Genomic DNA, 24,177 nt, shown 5'->3' with positions numbered 1-24,177 from the left:
TCAAGAGAACTGGGTATATAAACGTGAACATGCAAGTTGTGCCAACAATCTAGGTCACATATGTTAATATAAAATGTAACTTGGGATACTGACTCTTGTCACTCAAGAGCAGCACCTACTGGCATAAGTAAAATGAATATAAATGACATAGGGTAATTTCAGTTATATATTTTATTAACTAAATACTTACAGAGTACTTAATATGTGGCAGGTACTATTTTAAGTACTTTGCAAATATTAGCTTATTTAATCATTCCAAGACATTTATCACAAAAAGCGATTAATTTTTGTTTGTTTGTTTTTGAGACACAGTCTCGCTCTGTCACCCAGGCTGGAGTTCAGTGGCATGATCTCGGCTCACTGAAACCTCCACCTCCCGGGTTCAAGTGATTCTTCTGCCTCAGCCTCCTCAGTAGCTGGGATTACAGGCGCGCACGCTACCACGTCTGGCTACTTTTTGTATTTTTAGTAGAGACAAGGTTTCACCATGTTGGCCATGATCTCGAACTCCTGACCTCAGGTGATCTACCCGCCTTGGCTTCCCTAAGTGCTAGGATTATAGGCATGAGCCACCATGCCCAGCTAAAAGCGAATAATTGACAAAAACCTTACTCCAAAATGCAAAAGGATTTATTTAGCTTGAGATGCTGTTTCTATTTAAGACAGCAAAGTTCAAATTTATTCCTGGCCAACATCTGGAAGGAAACTGGTATTATAATTCATATTAACTTAATGAAACCAGACAAGGAATGTGGAGAAAAATCCTAAAACGTAGTTCCCCAATAAAAGTACTCTCCCAATGAGAAAAAAAAAAAAATTATATTCCATACAATGGTGAATAAACTCATCTATACCACTTGTGAAAGAATCTTGCCTTTTCCTTCACAAACAGGAAACCATTTATGCTAGGCTTTTATTTTAGGCATGCACTAAAATTGTAATTTTTCACAAGACGAAAGAATGACTTCCTGTCAATCACACTGACATGCTCCTCAACAAACGACACTAAGAGCAATGACAAGAGTGAACAAGTCTGCGCAGCTTTTTAGAAGGATCTAGACCAGCCATCAAAAATGCTATTTTATCTAGTTGGGGTCTACACTATATTCTGCTGCAGTAAAAGCTATTAGGGGATTTAAGCGATTACTTTACTAGGATAAATTTTTACCTATTAAAAGAATGCGTCAAAGTGTTTTTAATCTTAGGAAAAATTTAAAAAAGAAAACAAGGAAGTGTAAACCTGTCTGTAAGTTCAAATATTTTGCTTCATATTTTTCCTCATTAAATTGATATATTTCAAACACTGACTAGCACATATCATATAACATATGTTTAGTCTATTAAATTTCAGAGGGTCAAGCCATTTAGTATAATTTTTGTATTCACTCTTGCCCACTTCCACTTTTCCCATCCCAATCAAATCTCTGCCCTGAATGGCACTTCACCAACCAAGATATCTATTTAATATCTTCTAAAATGGGTATGTGTGAAAGACAGAAAAAACAGGGGTACATAATTATTTTTGTATTTGTAATTTTAAAAAATTGTGGTAAAACATACATAAAATTTACCATTCTAACCAGTTTTATGTGGACATTTCAGCAGTGTTAATTAAGTACCATCACACTGCTGCACAACTAGTCTCTTTCATCTTACAACACCGTAACTCTGCCTGGTCACACAACTCCCCATTTTCCCTCCCTCCAGCTCCTGGCACCCACCATTCTACCTTCTATCTCTGTGACCTTGACTACTCTAGGCACATCATCTGTAAGTGGAATTATAATGGAATTATACTCATCAGCGTAAGCCATCTTGTGTGACTGGCTTGTTTAACTTAACATATTATTCTCCAGGTTCATGCACGTAATAGCATGTGCCACATTTTCCTTCCTTCTTAAGGCTCAGTAATGCTCCACTGTACAATACATAACAAACTTTGTTGATCCATTCTTCTGTTGATGGACGTTTGGGTTTCTTCCACTTTTTCACTATTAATAGTGCTGCTATGAACATGGGTGTACAAATACCTGTTCGAGACCTTGCCTTCGATGATTCTGGATGTGGAGCTGCTGGATAATATGGTAATTCTATGTTTCGTTCCTGGAGGGGCTGCCATTCCGCTTAAATGGCAGCTGTACCACTGTACAGTCACTTCAACAGCGCACAAGGGTACTTACTAACTTCTCTACATCCTTGTCAACACTCGCGATTTTCTATTTTTCTGACAGGAGGCATCTGAATAGGTATGAGGTGGCAGTTGTAGTTTTTTTTTTTATTTTAATTAAAGCATATTTCTTTGCTAATGAGAAAAATATAGTGAATGCAAAATACTAAATTGGTGAGTATTATTTACCACCAGAGAAACTCATCAGAATCATATCATACACAAAAAGTGAACACATTTTCTTATTTGATAACATAAAGAATTGAGAATAAAAATTTTACTAGGCATTACATTCTGAATATAAATACGCAGATCTCATTTTATTTGCACCTAAGTTTTTTTTTTTTTTTTTTTTGAATGCTTGGTTATTAACAAATATCAGGCTGAGTCGAAAGTCATTCAGTACAAAGAAGAGCCAGTGACACACCAAACATATTTGTGATGAGTTTAAACTACGTCTCAGATGAGGGAGGAGATGGACACATGAAGTTGAAGGGAAAGGCACATATCCAACTGTGGCATTTTAAGGATAAAATGTAAAACCCACGAATGCTTAATTTCAGAAATTGCTAGGGTAACAGAGTAAACAAACTGACCCAGAGAAATGTTGCTAACTTATTTTCAACAAAAGAACAAAGGCAATTTAAAGAAGGAAGGACAGTATTTTCAATAAATATTGCTGAACAAAATGAGACATCTGCATGCAAGATAAAGAACTTTGACTTACACCTTATATAAAATATACAAAATATACAAAATATGACTCAAAATGGATCATAGACCTAAATGTAAAGTGTAATAAAAGCATAAAGCTTCTAGAATAAAATATATAAATTATTCTTTGTAAGTCAAGTTCGGCAAATAGCTTTTAGATATTGTACCGAAAGCTCAAAGCATAAAGGGAAAAATTAATGAACTGGACCTTATGAATATTACGACTTTTCTCTATGACAAACACTGTTCAGAGGGAAAAAAAGAGACATGTCTCAGACTAGGAGTAAATATTTGCAAATCGTATTTCAAAGGTCTCAGGTCAAAAATATAAAATAAAAGTGATCTCAAAACTCAACCTAATGAAGAAAGGGGAAAAATATTGCATTTCAAAAGACACTTCATCAAAGAAAATATACAGATGCCAAATAATCATGAATTGATGCTCAACATCATTAGCGATCCGTTAAATACAAATTAAAACCACACCATCAGCTCCTGGTGAGGATGTGGAGTGACGGGAACTCACACATTGCTGGCGGGAACATACTATGCACAGACAGTTTGAAAAATAGTTCAACAGGTTTTTTTTAGACAGTTAAGTATACCATATAATCCAGGGATCTCATTTCTAGGTATATACCCAAGAAAATGAGATCTTATAGTCACAGAATCTTATATGTGAATGTTTAAAGCCTCTCTACTAATAACTGCCAAAAAGAATAAAAAAAACCTAGCTGTGGAATTTGACTGTGGTTTTTATTTGCATTTTCCTCACCAGTAATGGTGCTGAGTGCATTTCCCATGGCTTGCCGGCCACTTGCATATGGCCTTTGGGGAAATAGTTATTTTGATCCTTTGTCCATTTTTAAAACAGGTTATTTGCCTTGCTCTTGTTGAGTGACAGAGTGCTTTATATATATTCTGGATACAAGACCATTATCAGAGAGATTTGCAAAATATTTTTTCTCATTTTATAAGTTTTTCTTTCATCTTTGAAGCACAAAATCTTTAATTTTGATGAAATTCAACTTATGTTTTCCTTTTGTTATTTGTTCTTTTGGAGTAATATCCAAGCAACAATGGCCTAATTCAAGGTCATAAAGCTTTAGCTGTATGTTCCTTTTGAAGGGTTTTTACAGTTATTTCTTATATTTAGGTCTCGAATAATTTATGTTCTAGATAGAGAGATAGAAAAAAAATCTATATTCACAGGAAGGCAGGATTTAGTACACATACCTACACTTCCTTGTTTATCTGCTGAGAAGGCCTAGAGGCAGTGGTACACAGAAGCAAGAAGTCCACACAGTATATACATCTTGGCTTATAAATACCATTCTCCAACCAAAGGAACCAGGTCTCCTTAAAGCAGTGATTCATTTCTGGACCATGGCAAGGAAAACACAAGATGAACCCATAGAACACTGTGGTGCCTGAAAAGTAAAGAGATGTCTCTAAAAGGATGGGGGTGCACACAGGGCACAGGAGCTGACTGGAAAGAGGGGGCAGTGGTTAAGGCAGGAGTGGTTTCAGTAAGAAAATAAGCCACAATGGTATTGGATTATAAACCTCAGGATAAAATACCTCCACACTTATAAAAAGAAATGGAACAAAATTTTGGGAAAGAAGGAACCGACTACCATTCCTTAGAGAATAATTCCAATTATTAAATGTAGAAGAAATGACGGAAAAGGAAAAAAACACAATTTAAGCATCACAGACCTTATTCAGGCAGGATAAACTAATGAATGTCAAAATTATCGGGCAAACGACTGGAGAGAAATAGGCTATTTTCGTGGTCTGAAAGGCTTTCTCTAAGATGTGTACTGATTAAAAAGGTAAAACCAGGCAGCTGCCAGTGGAGGATTCTGAGGATCCCGCCTCACTCCATGGGCCAGGCGGACGTCCTCAGTCACAAGGTGCTCCAGGCACAGCACACATTTCTTCTGGTGTTTTCTTAAATGACTTTGATCACATCATGAGTAAACATTACATTATTCCAAATTAAGAGACATTCTACGAAATAACAAACCCATGTTCCTCAAAAGTGCCAAGGTACTGAAAATCTGTCCTGGACTGGAGAAGACTAAGACGACGTGGCAACTAAAAGGAATGTTGGTTCCTGGGCTGAATTCTGGGAATGAAGGAGGATGTGAGTGGAAAAATGATAAGCTCTGAATACAAGAATGTAACATAGAAAATGGCAATGTATTCACGCTAAATTTTCAGACTTTTGTAAGTAGTATGGCTATGGTTAATATTAACATTTGGGCAAGTTGGGTGAAGGAGATATGGAACTCTCTGTACTATTTCTGCAAACGTTTCTGTAAGTTTAAAATCATTTAAGATAAAAACTTGCTAAATGGTAATTTTCCTCACTGCAAATAGAAATAAATGAAATTGCAAAGAGTAATAATGTGCATTACTTCATATTCTGAACTACATTTCAAAGCTAATGAAACAATGCATCTAAATTTCCCTGATAATTGGAAAGACATGTCATGCTGTTCTTCAGTGGACTGCTTCCGTTGGAGCAGTAACCTGTTCTGCAGTAGCAGCAACATGACTGGGCAACAGGATCTTTGTTTCCTCATCTAAAACTGCCATTTAGGTGGGGGTCAAAATATGTGTGTGAGGGTGTGCACATTTTTAAAATATATAAATTATATTGAATTAAATAGTTGATAAGTCTATATAAAAAACCACATCAATTACCTGATAAAATCATACTGCCCCCACCATAACTTTCCACAATCAATTTTTTCCCTTAAAATTTTGATAAATGAAGCTGTCAGAGGGGATAAGATCACAATTTTCAATTTTGCTTACTTTTTTTTTTTTTTAACTATTTTAACTTTCAGAATCCAGTTCATGAATGCTGCAAACGTGAGCTCTGATAAGATCGCAATGCTGCCTGCCATGAGGTAAGAGAATGCCACGTGGCTGTGTGTCCTCGGCGCAGCAGGGAAGGGAGCCGGGAAGGAGGCGGGAAGGAGGCGCTGGTGTAGCACGAATCATACAGGCCATCACACTCGGTCAGCACACCCAAGGAGGGGGAGAATACGGTTTTTTTCTGGAAAAAAGTTAAACATCACTTTAAAACTTTTCTTTAAGGTCCTGTAGTGAGAGGATGAGTGTGAGTGTGCTGCGGGCCTGAGAGCCAGTTCGGCCAATCTTGTTAGGTGTTACCATCCAAAGCTGTGTTTTAATTGTGTACTCTAACTTTATTATAAATTCGTGAATGCCATTCAGGACTTTACAGAACGCTAAAATACACAGTAGAAAGGATACTTTTTCAGGATGATATTCTTTTAAAAAAAGTTTTAAAACTATAGAGTGTAGTAGATAAAAGCCAAAAATAAAATTCTAAGCCCCCGCGCCCCGGCCAACTGACTGAGTAGACCTCTTCTCAGCCAAAGGGATCCCAAAGAAACCTGAAAAACTAGTTCAGGCCCTGAAGGGAAGGCCGGAGGGACATGCCTCCCTACAAGGTCCTCCCTTTGGAGTTCAGGCACAACTGGCCAGCATTAACATTAAAATATAGATCATAAGATTGACAAAACAGCCTCTTTGTAGCAAGAAGATATTTAACACCAACCTGACTCTGGTATAGCATTATGTGACAGACAGCAGGTCTTACAAGAAATCAAAGTATTTTACCTCCAAAATATATTTTTGGACATATTTTGAAATGGCCCTGGAATGCCATCTCTTATTGGGAAAATTTGCATTCTGTAGAGAATCCCCTTTCCATATCTTCTCCAGATCCAGCAGAAACTTCACTAACAGTCTGACACCTTTTCAGGTCCTAAAAGAGACCTTTACCATCCATTCTCTCTGTAGCTGGTAAGAACCTTGGCTTCCACAACTCCTCTTATCTTAACTCAAGCGTTTCTTCCTGCTGGCTTCAAGTCTTCAGGCAAAGTTTAACTTAACCAACTGCCAATTAGAAAATCTTTGAATCCACCTATGACATGTGAGCTCTCCAACTCCCTGCTCAAGATGTCCTACCTTTTTGGGCCGAACAAATGTATACCTTACATGTATTGATTGATGTCTTTGGCTATAACTTCTGTTTCCCTAAAATATATAAACCACGCTATAAATCAAACACCTTGGGCACATGTTCTTAGAACCTCCTGTGGCTGTGTCATAGGCCATGGTCACTCACTCATATTTGGCACAGGATAAACATCTTTAAATATCTAACAGAGATTGGCTTTTTTCTTCAACATAGGTAACATACAAATAAAAGAAATTTTTTTTTTTTTTTTTTTTTTTTGAGATGGAGTCTGGCTCTGTCGCCCAGGCTGGAGTGCAGTGGCGCGATCTTGGCTCACTGCAAGCTCCGCCTCCCGGGTTTACGCCATTCTCCTGCCTCAGCCTCCCGAGTAGCTGGGACTACAGGTGCCCGCCATCTCGCCCGGCTAATTTTTTGTATTTTTTTTTTTTAGTAGAGACGGGATTTCACTGTGTTAGCCAGGATGGTCTCGATCTCCTGACCTCGTGATCCACCCGTCTCGGCCTCCCAAAGTGCTGGGATTACAGGCTTGAGCCACCGCGCCCGGCCTGAAAAGAAATAATTTAAATACATTATTTAAATGGTAAGTTTCTACTCTGAAAAGTTTTAAGTAGGCCTTCTGTAGCCCTAATTTTAGTATGTGCTCAGACTGTTACACTAATATATATGTATGAATACTAATGTGTACACATATATATATGTTTACTGTTATGAGATTCATTACCCTTAATAGCAACTTGAAATACGTGCAAAAAAATCATTCGTCTTTTCCTTCTACTTTGCTGCTATCAAAATAGCAGTAACAAAATCCAGTAACTTTCTTAAAAGAATAACTTTACAATTTTCAAGCTCTTTCATATGGATTATCTAATTTGAACCGCATGTTCAAAAGAAAAGCTAAACAATGTTACTCTTTTTGCAGTTGAGAAAACAGACACAAAATGCTTGAGTGACTTGTTCAAAGTTACACATCTCAATGGTGACAAAGTGTACCCTGAAACCTAGTTCATCTGACTCCACCCATCCGTTTGTGCAACGGGCTCTGTACTAGGCAGGAGAGGTACAACTGTGAAAAGATTTACCACGGTGTTTTTACATTATTACATTTTATATTATTCTACTTCCTAATATATATGTTTAGATTATTTGAAATCTTAAAACTCTAAATTTTTAAGGTTTCCACTGAAAAAATTTCATTAACCTGCTGACCAATGATTTTAAAAACTCCTGTACAGCAGGGTTCTGTAACTGCAAGACTCTGAAGACAGGTGCGAATTTTATAGAGCCACACTGTAGTTATGCATCCTCAAGCAACATAACCTTGTGAGGATGGATTTTTCAAAACCATTAAACTGAGAATAATATGTATCAACAAGATTTGTTTTGAAGATTCAATGGTCTAGAGAAAAGTTTGGCACAGATACTATTTACGATTCTTTCTAATTGAAAAGGCAAAATGTGATAGCATGAAAAACAGGTCTTCATTACTACTTACTAGCTAATGAAAACATAAGGAAACCATACATAACTACCATTTGGATCACTCTAGAACAATTAGGATCATCCTCTTGCAGGAGGATGGCGGGAAGGAGCAAGAGCTTCTCTGACACTGCTCCATAGTGTTGGGCAGATAAAGGAAGATATGCGTACTGAAGAATACTGGCATCTAGTTATTCTTAAAAAGATGAAATGTAAAACTATTTTATTTTTATTTATTTAATCTTGAGACAGAGTTTCACTCCTGTCGCCCAGGCTGGAGTGCAATGGTGCAATCTCAGCTCACTGCAACCTCCGCCTCCCAGTTCAAGCAATTCTCCTGTCTCAGCCTCCCAAGTAGCTGGGATTACAGGCACCCACCATGACGCCCAGCTAATTTTTGTACTTTTAGTAGAGACAGGGTTTCACCACATTGACCAGGCTGATCTCAAAGTCCTGACATCAGGTGATCGCCCACCTCAGCCAACCAATGTGCTGGGATTACAGGCGTGAGCCATCGCACCCGGTTGTAAAACTATTTTAAAATGTATCATTAGAAAGCTTTGAAAAAAACTCTCTTTCAGTATATTATTCAAGAAAAAAGAGGTGGAGATCAGGTCAAAGATCTGCTTCTCAGCAAACAGTATGTTTACTGATAAATATCCACAAATGCAATTTTCCTGGATACCAATTACATTACTGAAAAAACTAGGATGATGAAAAATATTGTTCTGACATTATTCACTCATAGATTATGAAGTATGTAAGACAGTTCCTTCTAAACTTAGGAATTCCAACAGGCATGAGAGTGAGGAAGGGAAAGAAGAGAAATTATCAGCTATCAAAATAGCAAATGTGTTGAGCCATAATGGACATAAAGGGTTCTGCAATGGCAGACAGCACAGGCGTATTTGGACGGGAGTATGAAAGGAACAAAGACATTTAGCAGCAGTTAAGAAAAACAGTAAATTAACCCATGGATGATGTCTGAGGTTAAAGAATCAAATTGCTGAAGTGTTAATTATTTTAGGAAGTCTTTTGTTAGTGGTGAAGTATCAGGAGACTGGAACACAAGGAATCCGGTCTGAAGGTTAAAAAGAAAGAGAGGAGAGGCTGAAAATTATAGACCTGTAAATCTAACATCTATATTAGGAAATAAATTTGAGATGATACTTATGGATGAGCTTAATGATACATTTGGAGAAGTACAATTTAATAGGAGTGAGTCAGCACGGATTTACCAAAGGCAATCATGTCAGGAAAAATTTCGTTCCTTTTTAGGTTGAAGTAATAATTGGTTTATGTAAGGAAGAACCAATGAGAAACTGTCAGGATTTTCTGAGATTTTTGGACCTTTTCAGAAAATGAATTATTGTACAAAATGTCATGACATGTGTCAGAGCATCCAACTAACAAAAGGGGATGAAAGCAACTGGGTTAAAAATAGAGGGCCAAGAGGAATTTGGGAGAAGACTGCATTCTATTCTACAAGGTTCTATGTATTGAACACTAATGGTTCTAATTAATGATGAAGGAATTTTTTTATGTAGGAAATTTGAATATATTGCTAAATAAGGGGTAATGGTTAAGACGAAAGACTATAGCTGTTTTACGTTAACTGCAATAGATTAAGTAAATGGGCTCAGAGGTAGAATGAAATTTCAGCTGCCTAAGGATAAAGAGATGTACTTGGAAAGCATTAAGGAATCAAATAGATTTAATTTAAATGAACAGTTACCATGAGGAAGAAAAAGAGACTTGGGGTTTTGATGAGAGTCAAATTTTCAAATTCTTATTCTTATAACTGGGAAGAGGCAAATGTAGGGAATGCAGTTAAATAATACACGTTATAGAGAATACGAAGTTGATCATCTTAGAGAAGAATACAAAATCCCCAATTTTTGAAGAGAATATGATAATTTCAAGTGTTATCACTCTGTACAGGTAACAATCTAATGTACATCCTTATATGACCAAGTCTTAGCATATGTAAAAACTGATGAAAATAAAATCAATTGAAATGTGCTACAAAAGTATGAGGGTAGAAAAATAAAGGAAATTAAGAAAAATACCGTATCATTACATAATGTTCAATTCTCCCTGAAAAGAGAACACTTTGTAATCATTCTCTTTGGAAAAGACACCAACACTTACCACATTTAAGGTCTCAGAGAGAAATAAGAAATAAGTAAACCAACCGCATAGCTTTGATGCACTGCACATAGGCTCAGAAAGTGACCACACTACCCGTGGGTCTTCCAGTGGGCATTCATTGGTGAGCAATAAGTGCTATTTCAATAGCAAACAGGCTCCTTGAGCCATAAAGGCATAACTATAAGTCTGCTGCTTGGAACTGACGAGAAAAAAACAACTCTTTCTTCTTAGGCACAATCAGAGAAGGCTGAGCAACCCCTCCTCAGCCCTCCCCCTCTGGCTTCCCTGTCTTCACTCCCCTTTCTCTGATGTTATGTTTAAAGCATTGTGAGCTATCCCTGCTGAAGTGAACTATGCATGGGATCAGACTGAAGGCCACTGGTGTTGTAAACATACACATGCATTTAATTCTTTGTCCAAATGTAGTGAATGAGTACCAAGCTTATTTACGGATGGACGACATGGTAGAAATATAATTGTTAAAACTGAAGAGATCAAATCAAGATAATTTTTGAGATGAAATAGATTTTACAAAATAGAAGAAAAATCATACAATGACAGAAACCTATTTTTAGTTTGATGTCAATTTTGTGAAGATTTATGTGACTATAAAATCTCATCATATTAGATCTAGATTGGGCCTAAATGAACCTCTTCAGAAACTTGGATGTGGAGAAAGGTATTTTTTTTTTTTTTTTTTTTTTAGCTATATACAGAAAACAACTCATAGAAGAGACTTTGATGAATTTCTCAAATTGAACACAACCATGTCTCAATATTGGGATTAAGAATCAGAATCTTACTAGCACCACTGTATTTCATTCAGCAACTGGTGCCCACAAGGGAAAAGAAACTCTGACTTCTAACATCATAGAGTAGTTTTATCTGTTTTTATATTTAATATAAACGCAATCATATAAAACACACTCCTTGGTGACTGGCTTGGTTCATCCAATGATATGACTGTGAGACTTATTTCACATTGTTGCTTGTACTTGTAGTTCATTCATTCTCACTGACGTATTCTATTATGTGAATATACAACCTTTGTACATTCTGCTTGAGGGACATTAGGGTATTCTGGAGTTTTGACTATGATGAATATACCAATAATTACATTAAGTATAAATACTAAAGTAAAAGACTAAATATTTAATGTAAAAGATAAAAATTGTCCCAGCAGATAAACAAAATACAACTATAAGCTGCTTATAAGGAATCTGGTGTAGGTATACCAATATGAAACTCAGAATTATGGCAAGAGATATTGCTACTAAGAAATATTTCATAATTATGTGTGCATGTCTGTACCTAAAACAACCCTAAGTCCTGAGTACTTAGTGATACATCTTCAAAATATGTAAAGCCAAAAATAACAGAATTTTAAAAGATAAATCCACAATTATAGTAGGAAACTTTAACATACTCCTCTTAACAGCTGACAGAACCAGCATTTTAAAAAGCACTAAGAATATGACAATCTGAACAACTCAGTGAACAAACTAAACATTGTAACTGACATACAGGGAACAAACATCACTGGTGCCAAGTATTCTTTCCTCAGGTGTCTCAAAAATTTACCGAAACTCACCATTTGCTGGGCATATAAAAGTCTACACAAATTTTTAAAGAATTAAAATAATTCAGATTATGTTCTGTAAAAACAGTACATTTAAGAAGTCGATTTGTGTTATTAGTTCAATAGTTTTTAAAAAAAGATGACTAGCAAGTCTCAAACTACCTGGAAATGGAATATTACGTTTACAAATAATAATCCATGGTTAAAAAAAAAAAGAAACTTTGGGCTGTTTATTTTTTTTAACCATGGATTATTATTTGTAAACGCAATATTCCATTTCCAGGTAGTTTGAGACTTTCTAGTCATCTTTTTCTTAAACTATTGAACTAATAACACAAATCGACTTCTTAAACTTACTGTTTTTACAGAACATAATCTGAATTATTTTAATTAATTCAAGGTGGATTAGAGACTTAAATGTTAGACCTAAAACCACAAAAACCCTACAAGAAAACCTAGGCAATACCATTCAGGACACAGGCATGGGCAAGGACTTCATGTCTAAAACACCAAAAGCAACGGCAACAAAAGCCAAAATTGACAAATGGGATCTAATTAAACCAAAGAGTTTCTGCACAGCAAAAGAAACTACCATTAGAGTGAACAGGCAACCTACAGAATGGGAGAAAATTTTTGCAATCTACTCATCTGACAAAGAGCTAATATCCAGAACCTACAAAGAACTCAAATTTACAAGAAAAAAACAAACAACCCCATTAAAAAGTGGGCAAAGGATATGAACAGACACTTCTCAAAAGAAGACATTTATGCAGCCAAGAGACACATGAAAAAATGCTGACCATCACTAGCCATCAGAGAAATGCAAATCAAAACCACAATGAGATACCATCTCACACCAGTTAGAATGGCAATCATTAAAAAGTCAGGAAACAACAGGTGCTGGAGAAGATGTGGAGAAACAGGAACCCTTTTACACTATTGGTGGGACTGTAAACTAGTTCAGCCATTGTGGAAGACAGTGTGGTGAGTCCTCAAGGATCCAGACCTAGAAATACCATTTGACCCAGCCATCCCATTACTGGGTATATACCCAAAGGATTATAAATCATGCTGCTATAAAGACACATGCACATGTATGTTTACTACAGCACTATTCACAATAGCAAAGCCTTGGAAGCAGCCCAAATGTCCATCAGTGACAGACTGGATTAAGAAAATGTGGCACATATACACCATGGAATACTATGCAACCATAAAAAAGGATGAGTTCATGTCCTTTGTAGGGACATGGATGCAGCTGGAAACCATCATTCTCAGCAAACTATCACAAGAACAGAAAACCAAACACCGCGTGTTCTCACTTACAGGTGGGAATTGAACAATGAGAACACCTGGACACAGGAAGGGGAACATCACACACCGGGTCCTATTGTGGGGTGGGGGGAAGGGGAGGGATAGCATTAGGAGATATACCTAATGTAAATGACGAGTTAATGGGTACAGCACACCAACATGGCACATGTATACATATGTAACAAACCTGCATGTTGTGCACGTGTACCCTAGAACTTAAAGTATAATAAAAAATAAACAAATAACTAAAAATAAATAAAAATAAAAAGTAAAAAGATAAAAATAAAAAAATAAACCGCTTTTGTCCTGTGCTTCTTATCTGGCTACAACTAAAATTAGAACTCACATATAGTCTTTCATGCTCTGGAATATGAAATAGAAAATGATACAAAAAATATTTTACTGGTTGCCAAAAAGGATTGAGAAAAAAACACAATGAATCATCAACTTCTGCTAGAGAGGGAAAAACAAACTGAGCAACCATTTATGCTAAAGATGATCACGTCAAACAGTTTACATATAGTATAAATGACCCCATTTAGATGGCACACACATTCTGTGCGGTAGGCATCACTATCTCCATCTTTGGAGGAAGACTGAGATCCACAGGGTTAAAATGCAGTTTTTGGGACCAGACATCAAGAGAATGATCAAGCTTAAGTTGGAGCCCATCCTCTAGGAAGGTCACGCCTACAGCTGAACAGCAGGGACTAGGGATAGTTCATTCAAACTCCTAGACTCTTCAATAAGGAATGTGAAGCTCAGAGACACTTGTGTTTACATAGAGACTTGAATCAGGGTCTCCACTGAACTCCAGTTTTGTGTTATTTGTGTGAATTACATCACATAACTGCAGTTATACACCAATGTAGAGAAACCAAGGGTATAGCACATTTGCACACAAACCTCTTTCGGCAGAACTGTTTTCAGGTAAAAAATAAAATACCTCACTTTAATATATGAATTCCCAAATATTACCTCAACTAAACTTTACATTATCTCAACCAAATCACAGTATTTACAGTCTTTGTTTTTTTTTTACGATAAGTAATGTTTTTATTTTTCTCTTATTTACTCACTGTACTTTAGGGAACAATTCGTTTTTCATGTGTAACTGGTATAATAGGAGAGAGAGACAGATATGTCCATCTTGTACCTGGAAAGGAGGCAGAGCAAGGCCACCTCGAGGAGGACACTTTGCTGATGCGCACCATGGATTTAGTCCCCGTGGCCTGGCCACTGCTAGGAGCAGCTCCTTCACAGGGCGTGTTCCTGGTATCTGTAAGGTTATGGGTCCATATTTACGAAGAACCCATAGGCACTTATGGCCAGAGATATTTCAGCTCGACTTTATCTGTTTTTATGAACTAAAGCTGATAAACTGTCTAGTTTCAAAACTTTTTCAGTGACAACCTCACCAAAAGTGAATGAGCAGAGACCTCTGGTTTTGTTTGTTTGCCAAATACAGCCCTGGATAGCAGAAAAATTACTAACTCACACACTCGACATTACTTCAATAAGTCAGTCATATGAACATCAATTGAGAAATATGAAAGAACAGTAATAAGCCTCTATCTCCGTAGTGTCAAATGTATTAAGAAAACTAGTCTACCTTAAATTACTCACGTTCCTTTTAACATAGATATTTTGCGAGCAAACATTGCTTAAGATTTTGAAGCTGGAACCTCACATTTCTGGTGTGATTTATATCACAATCCCCACATTCATACCACTGCTAACTACCCCTTCATATGGCACAGAGAGGCATAAAATGTTCATGCCCACAGCAGGGACTAGGGATAGTTCATTCAAACTCCTAGACTCTTCTAGCTTCATAGCCGTTATCTTTTAAAATTCTCACAATGACCCTATTAGTAGGTACTATCAAGAAGATTTACATACGGGAAACCTCGGGCCTGGTGAGGTCAGCCTGTCTGAGGTCATATGGCCAATAATGAGAAGTAGGGTTTAAAAGCAGCTCTAACAGGTCCCAAAACATCTGCTTAAAGCACATCCTTGATCAATGGGCCTTATTCAAACTCTGCTGCTTGGGTTAAATCTTGGAAGGCTTCTCTAAATTTACTTCAGGGTAAGTACCTCTTCAAATAGGTCCTCTCACCCATAATCCATCATTCTGCTGCTCTGTACGGTGAGAGCTGGCACCAAGGAATACTTGCCAATTAAACAACATGTCGGGCTAGAGGGACGGATCTGCTTTCCTCTGCAGCTGCTGCCACACCCCACATCGCTGACGCCTTCCAGAGTGCCTGACTTGCCACCCAAGAGGCAAGAATCCTCTTAGCAGCCGCTCCCATCACCAGCTCTTCCCCAAACCCAGGGCCAGCCCCCTCCCAATTTCTGGGAGACGTACAGCACCGTTACCACCCACGACGCTTGACTTCGCGGTCGCAGGTCACATTCTTTCTAGGCATTCACTGGAAGATGATGGTGTCAAGAAACAGGGCATAACATTTCAAATCACAAGCATTTTTTGAGAAAAAAATTTTAGCAATTAGTCAAAATATGAAGATTTAACAACTACTCTTATTTCAGGTCAATGATGCTTTAAATATTTACTAATATTAACTATACAGTCATAGAATAAATACTTTGTCAGATTTGCTTTTTTGATAAAATATGGTTGAAAAGTCCTGTTTTCATAGTTGAGTGGGATAAAACTGGAATGTACTTTTTTACAGGTCTTGAAGCAGATACTATCACATACTCTACTCCATTATAATAAATCATGGTAATGTACAAATAGCATTATAACTGCTGTGATTCCATGAAATCCTGTTAAAAACAAGTACTTTCACAGTTTCTGTCCCTTACCAGCATGCAGGTAAGCGAGGTCTGGGTTTTCGATGTCAGGATGCTGTTCCTTCAAATGGTTCCGGAACTCCACAGGGACGTTGGTCCCGTAGTCACACTTGGGACAGTTGTACATCTTGACTCCTTCGTGTTTGCCAGTATGCAGAATGTGTTTGCGGATATTTTCAGCACAGTTTGACCTACCAAGTAAGATAGAAAAGTAAATCTAATTAAGGTCAAACCAATAACTGTACATTACACATAGTGACATTAGATAACAATGTCTCTATGTGTTTGGTACTATTTTAAGTGCTGTACTCACATAATAATTAGCTTATATAATACATCAGCCCTATGAGGCTGGTAGTTTTTATAACCCTGGTATGAATTTTTCAGTTGGTCTTTTAGCTTCATTTCTATGAAGAACCAGAAATACCAAATCCCAAGCACTATTATTTTAATATCCAATTATTCTGGTACCACTCGAGGGCAGTGAAGGTGTCAGTTGACCCTGAGAACACACCTATCACCAGTGAGGAGTGGCACAAAAATGTAAGCGCCGTTGCCTCCACTGAATTTAGAGCATTTGGGGAACAAAGACACTGGCTTTTAAGTTCTGTCAAGCAAGGTGCTTCTAAGTGGGCTCTAAAATAATTTGAAGATGGAGTTGTAGCTAGAAACCGCTCCCTGGCTCAACTCCAATATTTGGGCAACATGTGAATCCCATGGAGCTTTCTGTGATGATACAGGCTCTTAAGAGTGACGACATGGAAAACACAACGGAGGGCCCCCGTATATTCCATGCCACGGTGCCACTGAAACCAGGGGTGGGCTCCTCTCCCAGTGTTTTCCGGCAGAATTAGAAATACAAGGCCTGAAATAATCAGCCAACTGCGAAGGGGGTGCTGGTTTTTGAGGCAAACTGTTCTGCTTGCTCTGTTATCCCTGTCAGTTCCTTTGCCACAGAGACTGCACGTCTAGACTCTTTCTGAATACACACGCAGAGCTGTTTTCCTTTCGTCTTTGTCATTTTTAGAACAGTAATAAAAAGAGCCCTATACAATTTCAAGCAGGTGTTGAGGAGTTATCTAGAAAGAAACAAAAAAATCACGCTGGCCTCAGATTTCCTACAGACCAAAATTAAATGCCAGAAGAAAATAGAGCAATATGTTTATCACCATTACCCAAAAGTATTGCTGAAGAACAAAATCCTGCAAGATGTTCTTAGAAGAAAGATTTCCATGACCAAATAAGATCAGGGAATGGTAGTTAGCCAACACATCTCACAGTGCACTTCAGAACGGGAGGCTCTAAGAAGAAACCTCATGTAGGTCTACATTGCCTGAACACTTCTAATTCGAATTGCTTTTGTGTATAATATTCAATTATACCATGTTTATTTTTCAGGGAATATACCTGGGGAAATAACGGTCAAGGAAGTGAAAATGATTGTTATCTCTCACACACAAAGGCAGTCAATGACGCTAGAAATTCCAAGACTCAGTAAAGATGGTATCTATCCACTCCTGACAAGGAGCATGGGAAGCATCGTCCAAGTGAGGCAGAATTAATGCAAATGGCACTAGGAACGGTATTTCCAAGACAGAGGGACAGGGATGTCCTTTCCTACAGACTCTGGACAAAGCTAAAACGCAAATGTGTTCCTCATGAGTGGGGATCTCATATTCTGGGAGCAGTCTCGTACCTACATCCAGATTGTCCTTTGGAAAAGTTCCTGCTACTTCCCTCCCATCTCCAGGCAGGGCTTGTCATCAAATGTACATGTACAACTAAATCTGCTCAGTATAATTAAATTGAACAAATCAAATCCCTCTATACCTAGGAAGAGGACTAGAAAGAAATACATCAAAATATTAACACAGCTATACTGCAATGCCCACTTACTCTTATTTTTCAAATATAAAGTTTTATATGTTAAATATATATATTTTAAAAATTAAAATAACACCACCTTTTTCAAAAATAAAAAAGAAGGACTAGAATAACAGATATTTTCCCAGCTATTTTCAACTTGCTTTAGGCAAAGTCTCTGTCAATCTGGGTGTTAAATTTCCCTGAGATCTTAGACTAAATACATGCGAGACAGTGAATGTATGCACACAAGCTTCTTTCTTTCATGAGTCACTACTGAATTGTAAAACCTGCTTTATATATAAATTCCCTATTGTGAACTAACAATTACTGTAAGAGGAAAAAAAAAAGAGTAAGTACCTAACGCATGCCAGGTACCTCCACTGACTTGGCGCCTTTGAAGGCAAGCAGGACCCTCTTGAGGTCAAGACTGCTACACAATCCACAGAGAAGAAGGTAAATACCACAATGACAAGCTGGCTACATAGGCTGTACAGCTGGTGAGTGGTTAAGGCAGAATCCTAACCTAGGTTTTCTGTTTTCGAGGCCAGAATGTTGGTATGTTTTCAAGTACACCACAGCCAGCTTTCCCTTTAAAATTTACATATCAGAGACACTAGCACACTCTAAGCAAAGGGTAGGACTGTAGAGTCTCTTAAATGCATAATTATCTTTAGAGTAACAGCTCTGGATCATGTCAGAAATAACACAGGAAAACGTCTGAAGGTGACTGACACAAATGTCCACTTTTATGACACTTAAAAGGAAAAGAAACAATTTCTTTCTAGTTCTTAATTCTGCAGATTTCCAACATGTTTTCTACAGCATTATAGACACCTCCGAAATTCACCATTGTTTACTGACACTAGGGAGAGAAAACAAAAGCTACTACTGTACTTAATTAGTACTGTTTATCAGGAATGTAGATTCTTTGGTACCGCCAATACTATTTCCTTATGTAAAATGTTAGGCATGCAACATCATCAAAGACAATCACCAATCATATGAAGAAATTAAAATTGCCAAAATAAATACATTTCAATGTATGATGCATATTTACATGGAGAACAATATAAGCAATGAATCCTAACATTCAGGGAAGGAAGAAAGAGATAACTTTGAAAACAGATTATTTTGTTTTCAAGAAGGCTGTATCTAGGACAAAAATAAGCCAGTATCTCTCAGTAACTAAACAGCATGTAGGATCTAACAACTGGGGACTATTACTGAAACAGGTAAGACGTATATGGGGACTGAGGGAGGGGAAAGAATTTAAAAAGGTGGGAAGCTTCTTTTATTTGAAAATATAAAATAAATCAAGAAAGACATGGTATGAAACTTGAGATTTTAAAAGGCATTAAGGACCATTCCACACATATATTCTTATACCAATATGTGCATATGCTTGTATACAGGATGTATATATACACATTGTGTTTTTATGTTCTATTATATAATACATATGTGTGTATGTATATTTGTAATTGTATGTTTTAAACATATATATATATATATATATATATACACACACACATACCACAAGCATAAACACATGCAGACAAGAAGGAATTGGGATGCGTTTGGGGAAATGAGAGTGAGTGTTAATGTGTATGGAGTCTCTTTGGGTAATAAAAATCTAAGATTGCTTGTAGTAATGGTTTCACAATTCTGGTAATATATTAAAAACCAAGGAAGGCTGCAATTTCAATGGGTCACTTGTCAAATATATGATCTATCTCTCCACTAAAACAAAAACGAACACAAAAGAACTCTTGTGCCGTTGTCACCCTTCTTCCTGCCACTGGAACCTTAGAGGCCACATGTTCAGGTGGTAAAGTTACCAAGAAGAGGTTCTCAGCCTCCATGGGCCTTTACCTCAGTGAACAATAAATTTTTAAGTCATTCAAATTGCAGAGTTTTGTCTGATGTGCAGCTACTGCAATTATCACGTGCTCCTAATCTCCTTCCTCAAACCAATGCTGCATAAAACCTCACCATACCAGCACACACATGCATTCACACACACACACACACACACACACACACACACCCCGATTCGAACCCTCTTTACTAATCACCGCACAACAGATACCCTGGGTGAAGAAGAAGTAAACTAGGCCCATTCCTGAGCTAGTGTGACTCCGCCTGGCCTCGCACTGCTCCTCCGGAAATATCCCTAGACCTCATTTTATCTCTGATTTTCCCTCTTCTGCCACCTGGGACCTCCTGTCACAAGCCAAGAAGCTTACTCCTGTCACCATCTATATGCATCTTGGTGTTTCCCTGTGGGCGAGTTAAGAAATTTTTCTTTTAAGAAAATTTATGAGAAGTCAAATTTCTCAGAAAAATGCAAAGGGTTACATGTATACTCTAACAAGAAGAATGCTAGGAAGAACTCATGTCACCGTGTTTCCATCTGAAATGAACTAGGAAGAGAGAGACCCTGGTGCACATCTCTGAATGAAGGAGAAAGTGAAACAGGCAATGACTGGGCAGTTTCCCTGGGGATTCACTAAGAACTGTGACCTTCAATCCAGTTTCCTAACCAACACTAGATCAGTTCTATCCCCACCCTCTTCCACTTATTCCTGGCAGCAGATGACCAGGGTGCAGAGGAAACACCCCTGGGTGTCAAGTCAGGCAGCCGGCTCCATTCCCCACATGAGAATTTCAGCACCAGCAGAATGGCTCTGTGATCTCAGGAAAGTACCTCAACTCTGAGATCTCTTTTCCTTAAATAAAACATGAGGTTAGTACAGCAAACTACCAAAGGACTGAATGCAATCTATGCATATAAACACAAAATCTCCACCTGGGAATTCAGAGAGTTGGTAAAAGCTATTCCTGGGCTCCAGGTTGTGGCTCCCAGTTCTAAAGGTGGGTGGGAAGTGATGGAGGGGAAAGGTAGGAACACAAACTGCAGGGCTCCGGCACGCAGCGCAAAGTCGGCGTCAACACAAAGAAAAACTACCGAATCCGCAACTCTCCGCAAAATGCTAAGCTCTGCCCTGTCCTTTCCCAACTCCGCTCTACCGCTACAGCTCCACGTGACAGACGTGCCCGCAGGCTTTCTGCTGAGGAAGAACCTCTCCTGGCCCTCACAGGCGAAAGACGTTCCGCACACTGAGAAGGGAGCCTGCTGGAAGGGAAGTGAGATTCCCCAGAGCCAAGCCTCACGCTCCTCACCCGGATTCCCGCGGGACTCAGCGGAATAGAAACAGCACGCGTCGCTTTCATGGAAAAGGCATTCTAAGAGTGCATTTCAAATTGAATTTTGGAATATAACATGTTGAAAGTCTTGAGCAGCTTTGATGTATAGAATTTAAAGCTCGGGGTGACTGATTAGCAAAAGGGCCCAAGATGGGATCTATGCATTTAGGGCTTCTTAAAAAACACATAATAAAGGAAATTTCTTATTCTGTTCAAAGGCAATGTATGTTAAAATAATAAATAGAACACCACAAATACTTCTAGAACTCCACAAAATCATTAGTCAGTACTACACACTGACTTATGGCCTATGGACACAAAAGCCTGATGATGTTATCGAACCTAAGGGGAAAGGAGCTTTAAACTATTTGATGTTTATTTTGGTTATTAGAATTATACCACTGAAGTGGTTAAACATCAGAGCATCCAACAATGGATGTGACAAAGTCTCCCTCCAGCACTGTCTCCACTGTCCAACGAGTCGCAGATGACCAGCTAGGTACAATCCCTAACTTCTTCTCAATCTTTCGGGAGAAGTAAACACTACTTTTTCAAGCTACAGATATGTCTTATATTCTTTTCTCAACACTCCCCTTGGCTAAATACAGGGGCACCACACAAACTGGCATCTCGCTTTTCCATGGAACAACAGAGCATGGGGCCTCACCGTATTGAACACCGAAGGGCACACTTATCTCCCCTACATGCCTCTACTCCCACCCTTACCTTCTTTTCTCCTTTTTGACAGCTTCCTAGTATGTCAGTGTGGACACAGCCTATTCTATCTAACTGATTCTCTACTGATGGGCATTTAGGATGATTCCAATCATTTGCTAGTATAAATAAACGTTCCAGCGAACAATCTTGTAGAATGGTTTCCATTTCTCTGGGTGCCATGACAATCGCATGATGACCACTGGAATTGCTTCAAATGTCAACGGGCAGGAATTCTGACAAATGGTGCCACACTGCCCTTCAGAGGAAATGCAGCAATTTACAATTCCACTAACAATGTTTGAGAGCCTGTTTCTGTGCCTGCTTGTCAAGGTAGGGGGCTACCAAATTTTAGAATTTTTGCCAGTGTGGTAGGTAAACAATAGTATCTTATTGGAGTTTTAATTTTTACGTTGTAACTTGCATTTCTCTTGTAATCAATGAGGTTAAGTATCTTTTCAAATATTGAAAAGCAATGTCTATTTTCTTTTATATGTACTGTTCATTCATATTTTTGCTCTTTTTTTCTACATGCTTGTTGGTCATTCTCTTATAAATTAAGGAGATTGGCTCTTTGTGACGAAGTTGCAGACTTTTTTCTTCAGTTTCTTTTTTTCTCTTTTGACTTTGCTTACAGTGGGTTGTGAAAGCAAATGTTGATAATTTTGCTCTTTTGTTCTACGGCTTCCTGACTTGCAGGCTATAAAACAACTGTTCCAAATTTGGTTCTAGTACTTGCAGAGTTGCGTTATATCACATTAAATACTAGATTTGATTCAAAATCAACCTACAGTGAGTTAAATGTGGCTCCAGACTGCTACTCAGTTCTCTCAATAACATTTGTTAAAGTCAGATTTTCCCCACTAACTTGAAATGCCACCTTTGTCAGTATTTTAATTATGTAAGGCGAATTCTGGACTTTCTATTCTATCATACTGGTCTGTGTATTCACCTGCCAATTCACCACAATGAACCAGGTAGCAAGATGTTTCTGCCAGGTAGACCTCATCATTCTGCACGGCTCTTTTCCTCCCAGATCACAGCTGCGCACCCAAAACTAACACAGAGTCACTCACGGGACAGTGGTTGTCAGACGGTATGGCAAAAATCTAGAGTTAACTACAGTACTAGAGAGAACCGAGCCAATAATAAATTAATACCAGTATGACATACCCAGGTAATTTCTATGTATTATTAATATGTGTTAATAATATTATCTAACTGATAAACCAAACAGCAGAGAGCTTGGCAGAGATGTTACAGGATAAGTACCCAGGAGAGGGCCCAGCACACAGAGATTCTAAATAAATATTAATTCCCATTTTCCCCAGGAAAATCCACGTATCAGCTTCACTACCCCAGTCTGTTTTTTATAAAATTAGTGGCTGTCTTGAAATACTGGCAACAATCAGGTCTGTTATGACGTCAGGCATGGGAAAGACTCTAGACAACAGAAAGCTCCTACACCCACTGCCCGAACAGCGTTCTCATTCCCGCAACCTGCTTTCCATTTCGTTTATCTCCCCACTTCACTACTCTACATTTTCCATGCTGCTCCAAAAAGAAAGAATTCCTATTTCCCAGGTGATTTTGGGGGAACCACTTGATGGCGTGGAGTGATCGCTCACTATTTTAGAATGCATATATTTTTGTGTGCCATGGATGGCTTCAGAAATGACTTAGTAAATCTTACAAGGATTCACTGAAAATAATAGTGGTAGTTTAGCTGAAGGTGAGGCTAAAAGAACTGAAAATTGAATTGAGTAGGGTGGCCAATTGTTTCTTTTGTGGATCTGAGCACTCAAATTACAAATCTCCCTTATGTAATATACAAAAAACACTTCTTTTAAAAAAACACCACCACAAAACAGTTAAATTATGAGACATGTATAAAAATCAATTAAAAAATAAGGGAGAGTTTACTAAACAGAGACAAATACCATATATCTGTATGGGTTGGCTTAATGTTAAATATATCAATTGCTGCTAAGGAATCTATACAGTTAACACAATTACAATTCCAACAAGATTTTTTTTGAGAACTCTTTGAGAGTGATGGTTAAATGGCTCTACAAAATAAGTAGGCAATATTTTAACATTAGTACAGTAACAGCTGTTAACAGTCATCTATAGGGAGGGAACGGGCTG

The 24,177-nt window shown here is 37.9% G+C and overlaps 1 protein-coding gene across 2 annotated transcripts in view; it reads right to left on the bottom strand.

The window, feature by feature from the left end:
- The window catches only part of ZNF407 (zinc finger protein 407), a 467,858-nt gene that overhangs the window by 139,300 nt on the left and 304,381 nt on the right, over positions 1-24,177 (bottom strand). For both annotated transcript variants that reach the window (XM_033175949.1, XM_033175957.1), the window contains one exon: positions 16,255-16,433. In XM_033175949.1, coding sequence (XP_033031840.1) covers positions 16,255-16,433 — 179 coding nt within the window. The remainder of the gene's footprint in view (positions 1-16,254; positions 16,434-24,177) is intronic.

The sequence above is a fragment of the Trachypithecus francoisi genome, unplaced genomic scaffold, assembly GCF_009764315.1.
Source record: "Trachypithecus francoisi isolate TF-2019V2 unplaced genomic scaffold, Tfra_2.0 Contig01474, whole genome shotgun sequence".
NCBI lineage: Eukaryota > Metazoa > Chordata > Mammalia > Primates > Cercopithecidae > Trachypithecus > Trachypithecus francoisi.
Note: the sequence above shows the minus strand (reverse complement) of the source record. Positions and strands in the feature narration are given on the sequence as shown.